Consider the following 10,723-nt stretch of genomic DNA (forward strand, 5'->3'; position numbering starts at 1 on the left):
ATGACGGACAAAAATATCAGAGGCAGTTTATAAATGTGATTGAAACTTCTGCACGTAAAAAAATACAACCACACGTTGTGTCAGAGTTAATGTGCAATGGGCTTTACTCTGTATAATCTCTGCACAAGTCTGATTGTGCTTTTCTCCATTGGTAATGAGCTCATTACAAGGAGGTTGAATATTTGCTTTCCAGGAACCCATTCTTTGTATGTCGCTTAATACATCTGAGCTAAAGTTATGTATTTCAGTTCTTCTTATAGTGATAATTCCTCCCTTGTTAATTACTTTCTTCAAACACATAAGAAGATTTGATAAATCCAGATCGAGCGGTCAGGCATTGTTTAGTGTTCTTTACATTGGAATGCACAATTTTGTTAGAGTATATGATGCATTAATCTTCTAATAACCAATCCCTGCAGTGATATACTATATATTCTATCTTAAAAACCTAATAGACGCATGATCGTCGCGTTGTTTCTCAGCCAGCTCAGTTACATCCAGCGCATGTAGCATCCATAGGGAACAATGACGTTTTTCAATTGATCACTTCAAAGATGCACTACGGATTACAGTCAACGACGTGAGTCATATTATCCAAACACTACATCATACATTGACAAACAAAAAGAGGAAAGCCGTCAAGCTATACTTTTTAAGATACATCCACAAATGTGAAAAAAAGTAAACTTTTGCACCTACTCGAGGCTTGACTGTTGATGCACCTAACAATGTTTTGCCAGTGCGCTGTCGGTTTTTGAATGTTTTTTCAATATCGATTGGTGGCAAATTACCACTGGCTTAGCCAGCTGAAATGTTAGTGGACATGCATGATCACTATGCGTGTATGTAATCTATTCTGAAAACCAGCTGAATAAAAATACATTTCAGAAGCCTTTGAATAAATGATGCACCTTATAAGAGCCAAAAACGACACAAAAATATATTTTAATTGCATTCATCATTGTCAGTTGTGCACAAACAATTCAATGTGATATGGTTGCATGATGGATTTATTTTGCATTATTGTTTTTGTTCGTGGCCAGGAAACGGCAAAAATATTAGAGTTAAATATTAGTCTTAGAGTGTAAATGATTATTATATTTAGCCTATTGTATTAGATATTACTGCCCATTATTAAATTTGTTAAATATATCTTTCCCAGAACATTTATAAGCCTGCATACCAGTTTGTATGAAGAAAACTCTCATATAACATATGAAGAACGACAATATATACTGTATGCATTCATCAACAATTCAATATGAATACATTTTGTAGCCTTAGAATTATAAGGACAAAGACACTGTATTGACCAGACCCGACCAAGACTAACAAATAAAACAAGGCTATATAAACAGTGGAGGTGATTGTCGAACACAGACAGAACCTTCTGATTCTGAAAGATCACTTTCTGTTTAGAATTATAAGGTTCTATCTGTCAAATATTAATAAAATCAATGAATTCTCAAGCAAAACAAACAATTCACTTATCATTACAACATGTTTTAAAAAAAATTATGTGTTGACATGTATAAAAGTTACATTTACATGCTTTTATGACATTTATTTCATATTGTAAATAAGTTGTCAGAGAAAAACTAGATTTTTATAAAAATGTCAGAAAGAACCTTATAATTCTAAAGTGACGATTTGTGCAAAGGAAAATATTCTAAAGAAAGTGATGTTTCATCCTCTTTTCCGTGAAAGCAGACAACTGAGCTGTCAGCAGTTTTAATTTTTCTGGGCACCATTTATTTTACAGGTTGTAAATAGAAAGACTACATAACACCCATTCTCAAGGCAGCACAGGGCGTAACATTTCATTTACATTTGATACACATCTCCTACCTCTACATATCACTGCTGAATTTAGTTCATTCTTCTCTCATCAATCTTCTGGTATGGTGCTTCATCTACCCACTCAAAGGATATATGTAGCCACATGAGCTGTGTATTATCAATCCCACAGGGAGGTTCACCAGGGCATCTGCCTTTTAACAGTTTGCCTCAAGAAACGACATGTCTCCATCGCTGTTGCTGTCTCCAATGACCTGACCAGCCTCTGATTCCCAGTCCACTTAGACCACACTGCAAGACTTAAACATCAATAGCTGCGTTTCCATTACTCCTCAAAATGCGCAAATTGAAATAGCGCATTGAAAGTAAGCCCAATGGAAAGATGTCAATTACGCAAAAACTCCCATGTGTCGCAAACAAGTTATCCTGCTCACATGATGTGTTTTTTCAGGCAATACGATAAAGGCCTATTTTGCAAAAATGCAATGGGAGTCAACGTGGAGTCAAAGTCATGTGACCACTCGCGGTATATTTTGGCAGAAAATTTGGAAAGATAGGTACGAAAGTAATTCACATTAAGGAATATCTTATATCATGGCCCAAATGCAGGAAAACAAGTGAGTGCAGTATGGAGATCTATTAAGAAGCTTTCAGGAGCGTTAAAACAAACCTGTTTTTCCTAGCAACGGCCTGCTACAGCGCCCCTGATTTACAACTTCATAGGTGATTTTCTCCAGATTTTTAAATGGTTGTATCTCAGACATATTGTCTGATCCTACTTAACCATATATCCATGGAAAGCCAGATAAAAATTCTAACAAATTGACCATTAAGACTATATGGTTTTGAGTCACGTTTTAAGTATAAAATATTTTTTACTTTTTCATTCAGTCTTAATGGAACTGTCACGGTTGTGAGGACAGAACCCAAGCGCAGGCAGACTTGATACAAATCACAAAACCTTATTAAAAGAAAAGACCCTCGATGGGAAAACATGAACTAAAACAAGACAGTAAACTAAAGCCTCCCTCAAGGGGACAAAACAAACCAAGTCCTGAGAGTAACAAATCAATAATCCACAAACTTTGACCAGGAACACGGGTAATCCAGACAGACTAGGATGAGTGTGCAAAATCCAAAATCCAAAATGAACAGACAAGGGACAGAGGGAAAACTGGGGCTAGATAAAGGGAAACACTAACAAGGACTGATGACACAGGGAGAGTGGCCACAGGTGACAAGGATGAAACACTAAGGGAAAGCTAACAGAAGGATTGCACGAGGCAGGTGAGGGGACTGAAACACTAAGGGAAAGATGGATCAGGGCTGGAGACAAGACTAACACTAATGGACTGCTAACAGGGAAACAAGGGGGCGGGGCTAAAAGACGTGACACCGGAGAGAGAGCATGGCTTCTCAAACCAAAACAATGCTCTTTCTCCACACAAAACACATGGGACTGACATGATCCTGCCACAAGACTCGAAAACCAAGACAAGGAGAGGCAGGATCATGACAGAGCGCCCGCCTTAAAGAACTCCTCCAGGAGTTCTTCAAGATCACACTAAACATGACAAGACTGACAGACAGGAGGACAGACACCATAAAGACAGAACAGAACACACTAAGGGCAGGGCTAACATGACTAAAAAGGGATTGGGGTTGGACAATAAAATAAACATCAATGGGAAGGGGGGAGGTGGAATGGGTGGGACAAACTTAGGAACATAATAACTGGGTGGGGACTTAGGAGGGACAGGACCCTGCTTCCTAGAGCTGGGCGGAGGGGTGGGGTAGGAAGGTCTGGGCATGGAAGGGATACCTCTCTTGGAGTGGGAGGAACTAGAAGGGGTAGGGCATGACAGGAAGGCGGTAGTAGGGAACGGCTGGGGCAAGGCTGACTGGGTTGTAGGTTGGAGGGCCGGCTGAGACGCCGGCTGGAGGGCCGGCTGAGAAGGACTGGGTGCAGGACGCACCACCGGACTTGACGGGACCACCGGACTTGACGGGACCACCGGACTTGACGGGACCACCGGACTTGACGGGACCACCGGACTTGACGGGACCACCGGACTTGACGGGACCACCGGACTTGACGGGACCACCGGACTTGACGGGACCACCGGACTTGACGGGACCACCGGACTTGACGGGACCACCGGACTTGACGGGACCACCGGACTTGACGGGACCACCGGACTTGACGGGACCACCGGACTTGACGGGACCACCGGACTTGACGGGACCACCGGACTTGACGGGACCACCGGACTTGACGGGACCACCGGGACCACCGGCTGCTGGGCAGGACAGGATGGTGCCACTCTCCTCTGCTTTTTCCTCTTTGACCGGCTCACAGGACGTGTGGCCGGCTGCAGAGTAGCGGTGGGGGACCCCACTATCTCCGTGCTGGAAGAGTCGGACGGAGAGTCCCACGACTCCCGCCGTCCACGCCTACCACGGAGGCTAACTGGTGGTGGAGCAGAGGCTGGTGGCGCGGCGGTTGTCAACACCCCGAGCTTCAGGGCAAGACCCTCAGGGATGGGGCCTAACGGAGAAGCAAAACATGGAGCTGTTGAGACCCTGGGCTCCAGTCGGCTCATGACAAACCTGAGCACACCCTCGAAGTCCAGCGGTCTCAGCCTCCTCGTCTCCGCTGGAGATAGGGGAACCCTGAGGCCGTGGATGAATGCTGCGGTCACCTCCTCCTCTCCGAGGACCACCTCTCCTGCAGCTTCCAGAAACCTATCAAGGTAGTCCGCCAGGTCTGAGTTATCCTGGCGAACGCTGCAGAGGGGACGAGGCTGGCAGGACCTTGCAGCAAACACTGCTGCCTGCTGGGTTCTTCTTGGTCTGTTCATTCTGTCACGGTTGTGAGGACAGAACCCAAGCGCAGGCAGACTTGATACAAATCACAAAACCTTATTAAAAGAAAAGACCCTCGATGGGAAAACATGAACTAAAACAAGACAGTAAACTAAAGCCTCCCTCAAGGGGACAAAACAAACCAAGTCCTGAGAGTAACAAATCAATAATCCACAAACTTTGACCAGGAACACGGGTAATCCAGACAGACTAGGGTGAGTGTGCAAAATCCAAAATCCAAAATGAACAGACAAGGGACAGAGGGAAAACTGGGGCTAGATAAAGGGAAACACTAACAAGGACTGATGACACAGGGAGAGTGGCCACAGGTGACAAGGATGAAACACTAAGGGAAAGCTAACAGAAGGATTGCACGAGGCAGGTGAGGGGACTGAAACACTAAGGGAAAGATGGATCAGGGCTGGAGACAAGACTAACACTAATGGACTGCTAACAGGGAAACAAGGGGGCGGGGCTAAAAGACGTGACACCGGAGAGAGAGCATGGCTTCTCAAACCAAAACAATGCTCTTTCTCCACACAAAACACATGGGACTGACATGATCCTGCCACAAGACTCGAAAACCAAGACAAGGAGAGGCAGGATCATGACAGGAACTGCATGATCTGTTGCTTGTATTTGTCCTTGTGAGGCAGTAAAAAATTTAAGCAGGGACTGCTTCTGGACCAGTGCTGTTTACATCTTGCAAAATGGTCAATAATGATATTCATGAACAGACTGTAGACCGTTGAGTGTAAATTATTACATATTAAACTATTCTTTGGGATGTTTTAAAACAATAACTCTAATGTGCAGATTTTTGCATTAACCAACATATTTTCTCGTTTTGCAGACAGCTCAGACGGTGTTGCTGGTCGTCACTGCCTTCCTCATCTGCTGGATGCCACACCACATCATAGCAATGTGGGTGGAGTTCGGCCAGTTCCCCTTGAACGATGCTTCTTTTGCGTTCCGCATCATCTCACACTGCCTGGCCTACGGAAACTCCTGTGTCAATCCCATTCTTTACGCCTTCCTCTCTGAAAACTTCAGAAATGCCTGCAAGCAGGTCTTCACATGCCGCTTTTTTTACTCTCCTCCTCCTGTGGAAAAAGTGGTGCGGATTCGCATGGAGAATTTCTCCACGACACATTCTACCACTAACATATGAGTTAGGGAGGAAACCTTTTATCAATGTTTAGATATTACTAGAAGGAAAGAGATAGTTTTGTTGTTTCTGCTTCATGTAATTTATTTCATCCAAGGTCTGACTAACAAGGACAGTTTAAGTAACAATGACGCGGAAAAGCCCAATTCATCAATCAAATACATTTGCTTCTAAAATGTTTTTAGTGTTTGTCAGTATACTTCTTTTTTTTATTTGATTATTTATGTATATATTTAATGTTTGTGTAATATTTTTTGGAAATAATTAACTTCTCTAGAAATTCAGTTATTTTATTATGGCATAATTTCAACTTTTAAAGAATAAGGCTCTGTTTGTGGATGACCTAAAGTAGTGATCTGAACACCATTTGTGCAGTTTATGTATTTGAACAAACACTTTGTCTTAGTTGAACAATGCCATACAGTACACCGGGATGTAGTGCCATAATTTTGTATTTATTCTGTAACATTGGTTCACGTGTATAATGTCTACTATATTGATTATATGTTATGTATAGAGAGAAAAGAATAAAATAAAATATCTATTTCATTGAACTACAAAAAGCATGAGCAAGTTCGGTCTTTGAAGAGTATGGAGAGTGTTTAAAGTGGATGTATCTGTAACTAATGTAAATGCTTATGGGTAACTGTTTGAAATACCAGACAGGGCCGTAAACATAAGACCAATGGAAACTTGTGTATGTGTGTGCATCTCTTACCTATTCTATTACTCACGCCATCTGTGAGATACCAGGACAGAAGCTCTTATAAACAGATTTTTTAGCATTAGCAATGAGTCAAGAGAGTTTTAAAGCTTCCCTTTGAAGTAACAAGGAGCATAGACCTGGCTGGATGGCACATTTTCTAACAGGTCAGTTTCTTATCAGCTGTATATATTCACCTGCATAAGACTGTCTTTTACTCATGACTTTGATCCCTTTAGAATACTTCTCCGTTACAATGCAGCTCTCACAATAATTTGACATAATAGCGAAGGAGCCCTAGAAATTTCATTTCACATTAACACAGTCAGAATACAGATTAATAACTTCAGGTTTTGGATATTGGACATAAGGATCAGAAACAATGCTATGTTCCACACTATTGATATGGCATTGAGCCATTTATTAAAAAAACTTCTAATGGGGATTTGCAGGCGAGTAGACTTTTGAAAAGTAATCTCAAATATAAGTATTGTATAGAAAAATAAAGATGGACAATGACACAGCAGACATCTCTCAATACCTTGCCTGCATTACCGGTAAACCAATGTCCCTATGAATAAAAGCACTGGATTTCAACCCAACAGTCTATGTTGCATTTTGAACCCAAAAAGTTAGCACTTAGTAAAGTCAACAACATTAGAGTCACTGTCCAAATACATCACATGTCTGATGGTTTGCCTTTATGCATCAGATAAAACATATTACTATCAAAATGGAGAAATTATGCATATTTCTTTTTGCTTTAAACCAGAGCGTTCAGATGACCAGATAGCTTTTTCTTTGAATTAAGCCCATCAGAGCACCTCACGGCTAACTGTTTATGCCTCTTCTAATCAATGTTATGAAAAGCTCTCTTTTCAATAACACTGCTGCAAAGTTCAAATTTATATCATGGCAACCCTCCTGTTGTGCAGGGATAATAAACAGTCGTTACTGATGCATGTAGCCTACTTTCAGACCTCTCAATCACACTAACCCCCATTACAGAGAAGATAACAATTGCTGGTTTAAAACAAACACATAAATAACCTGCGTCATATCAGCTATGGGAAAACGCTAGAATGCCTAATGTAAATATGTTTGAATCATGGCAAGTCTTGGTGTGACATTGAGAGGTTCGTAGAAAAATAAATTGTAAAATGAACAGAAATATTAAATAAATGTAAACTTAAGGGTAAAAAAGAAAACTTCCATATTAAATGGTTTATTCTAAAGACTTAAGTACAACAAATATCTCAAATCTTTCCATTTTTATGTAAGGCGCATTAGGTGATGATACAATAAATTACATTTTACTCAATTGTTAAGTCTGTTTTATGGCTGGGTTTTTTTATTTCCGACTCCATCCCAGGTAAAGACGTTCTTCTCCTGGCAGCTGTCTCTATTGTTTGCACAAGCTCAACATCCCAGCGGTGGGTAACAAAGCTCAGCACCTCTCCTCCACTGGAGCCACCTGCTCTCCCCACACGGCCTGCTCGGTGGATATAATCCGTGTGAGATTCTGGAAAGTCATAATTGACGATGAGTCCAACCCTCTGTGTGTCTAAGCCTCTTGAAGCTATATCAGTGCATATGAGAACATCAACATTTCCTCTCTGAAAGTTTCTGAAGATACCTTCTCTCATTGCAGCAGGCATTTCTCCCTGTAGCCTCATGTGACGAACGCCCATTTCCTCCAGAGTGTAGCCCAGCCAGTTGACGGTGGAGGCTGAGTTGCAAAACACCAGAGCACCTTTATGCTCCTGTTCGGCCTTCTTCAAGGCCTGATTAAGCTCCAGGATCTTGTCGGCACCTTTCAACCTCAGAAACGACTGCTTTACATGTGGCATGAGATAATGTAGCATCTGGCTTTTAACTACGACCATGCTGCCCAGATCAGTCACCTTGCTGAGGATCTCACCGACACCACCAGGAAACGTAGCTCCCACGACAATCAGCTGAGCTTTACGGGTGAACCCGACAGTCTCCGAGAGCCTGGATGCCACCTGGGTATGGGAGAGAATTTTCTCAAGCATGCCTGCAAAACTAGCATCAAACATGGTGTCAGCTTCATCGATCACTAGGAAGTTCAGTTCACTCAAACTGACAAATCGCTTCCATAGGGCCTTTAGAAGGGCACCAGGGGTGGCCACCAGCACATCTGGTTGGCTGTGTGAGAATGTCGCTTTGATGTTTCCTACACCTCTGCCACCACCCACGACTTTGACCACAAGACCAAACCGCTGGCCTATTGAAAGAGCCACAGATGTTACTTGTTCCGCTAGTTCCCGTGATGGGACCATGACCACAGCTTGAATCCGTCTCTCCGTGTCTGTGAACCCCTCTAACCTCTTTTCCGCCTGCAGCTTGTGGATGATGGGAAGTAGATAAGCCAATGTTTTACCACTCCCCGTCTCTGCAGCACAGAGAATGTTCTGCCTCTTCAGTATTTTAGGAATGGTTTGCATCTGCACTGTTGTGGGGTGAATTATATTCACACTCTGTAATGTCTCAACCAGTTCTGGACAAATATGAAAGCATTCAAATGTCTTGTGACCAGCGCTGTCATTGTCCTCACCCTCGTGTGTCACCGTGAATGGTGGTGCGCTCTGGGTGCTGTTTATGGTGAAATAATCCCCTAGTGCTTCTTTGCTTTTCCATCCCTTAGAGGCAAGCACTGGCTGTTCAAATTTCCCAAGGGTATAGCCGACAGACTGGTTTAGCTGAGGATTCTTGCTCTTGATCAGCATTCTGCCAGCCTTGACTGTAGGGAGCTTGTTAGTTCTTTTGCTCTGCACTTGTTTGATGTTTTCTATGCGTTCTTGCATGCGTCTCGGGATGCGGATCACCACAGACGGCGAGGCAGTTGTTGTCATTCTGCGTATCGCCGCAAACATCGCATCGACGTGTCCACACATTAACGGAACGTGATCGCGCGCGTTAGAAGAGCTGCGCGTTATTGGCAGCTGTTTGGAAAAGAGAACCGCGACGCTTCCGACCTTCACGAACTGCATCGCGGATATTCTTGTTAGATATCTGAGAATCAAAAGTTACGGGTCTTATCGCTTGACCTCTAAAATACATACATTGGTTTGTAGTTTCACGTGACAAATACACGTGAATGCAGCCTTGGGACTTCGTGGCGTGGAATGATGACGTACACCCACGTCGTGACGGCAAAATAAAAGTCTCAATAGGCTTGTTTGAGATGCGCCTTGCCTCGCCTGAAATATAGGCGAGAGTAGGCGGCTACAGTGAGGGGAGGAGTGAAAAAAAGTGCAGGCAAGCCGGACACTTCCTGAATCTCGCTGTGTTGTGGACTGCAAACGTCAACAATGGAAGAGATCGCGTTCTTTATCGCAGACGAAGTTGATGCAGTTGAAATACCACTGTTTTTACACGAAGATGGTTATGATGAGGAGAATCACCGAAGGTGAACAGTGCTCATTACTTAAAATGGCTTATTCAGTAAATGGTAGGGATATAAATCTATCTGATCTAGAGTGGTATTGCATCTAATGAAATTAATGTCGAGTAAAAAATAAACAGTCCTGACTGCAGATAATTCAGCACCAAAGAAAATTGTTTTTATTATTATTAAAGTTATTTGGGTGAACTATCCCTTTTTTACATGACAAATATTCCATATAAATATATTACACAATTGTTTGTCACCTTAATGTAAGTTTCAATTCATGTTTAATGATTAGGAAAAGTGTGTGCTGCAAATTATTCTTAAAAAATAATATGAAACAACAACACATTCTAAATTAAGAAATGAGCATGTGTGGGTTTTGTTTATTGCACTCCTGGAATCAGACATATCCAAATAAAGATATCGGATAAAAACACAAACATGAGGCCTAATTGTAAAACAGTCACATTAGATGTATGCATGTATTGATGGATTGACTAATTTATTTAATGGAATAATGTTGTACAAAAATGTCATTGTATAAAGAGAATACACATCTCTCAATAAAGAGAAAATAAAAAACAAACAGGACTTCACTTCAAACCAAGAAAATAAAAATAAAACATGTCCTAATTACTAAGTACTATAGAAAAAGTAAATCGTATTAGGCTATAGGTAATGGACTTCTTAGAATTAAGGGGAAAAAAATATCAGCTGACATTCTCAGCCAATGAGCACGAAGCTGTGTCGTCAGTCAGTCGTTTCCCATCATGCT

General features: G+C 42.0%; 2 protein-coding genes across 5 annotated transcripts in view; one reads left to right on the forward strand and one right to left on the reverse strand.

Annotated features, from left to right (window-relative positions):
• The window catches only part of galr1b (galanin receptor 1b), a 28,847-nt gene extending 22,458 nt beyond the window's left edge, over positions 1-6,389 (forward strand). The window contains exon 3 of the mRNA XM_079454850.1: positions 5,516-6,389. Within this exon, the coding sequence (XP_079310976.1) occupies positions 5,516-5,833 (318 nt within the window). The 3' untranslated portion in view covers positions 5,834-6,389. The remainder of the gene's footprint in view (positions 1-5,515) is intronic.
• A 537-nt stretch (positions 6,390-6,926) lies between these two features.
• On the reverse strand, positions 6,927-9,728 carry ddx28 (DEAD (Asp-Glu-Ala-Asp) box polypeptide 28). 4 transcript variants are annotated; one of them, XM_079454809.1, is made up of 3 exons: positions 9,620-9,728; positions 8,170-9,541; positions 6,927-8,055 (listed from the first exon to the last, which is right to left on the reverse strand). In XM_079454809.1, exons 2-3 carry the CDS (start codon positions 9,449-9,451, stop codon positions 7,847-7,849), a joined length of 1,491 nt encoding a protein of 496 aa, XP_079310935.1. In that variant the 5' UTR covers positions 9,452-9,541; positions 9,620-9,728; the 3' UTR covers positions 6,927-7,846. The 4 variants fall into 4 exon arrangements, with proteins under 4 accessions (XP_079310935.1, XP_079310933.1, XP_079310934.1 ...); XM_079454807.1 differs by having other exon boundaries at positions 6,927-9,541; XM_079454808.1 differs by having other exon boundaries at positions 8,170-9,667.
• Between the last annotated feature and the right edge of the window lie 995 nt (positions 9,729-10,723).

Source organism: Barbatula barbatula (genome assembly GCF_947034865.1).
Source record: "Barbatula barbatula genome assembly, chromosome: 1".
NCBI classification, from domain to species: Eukaryota; Metazoa; Chordata; class Actinopteri; order Cypriniformes; family Nemacheilidae; genus Barbatula; species Barbatula barbatula.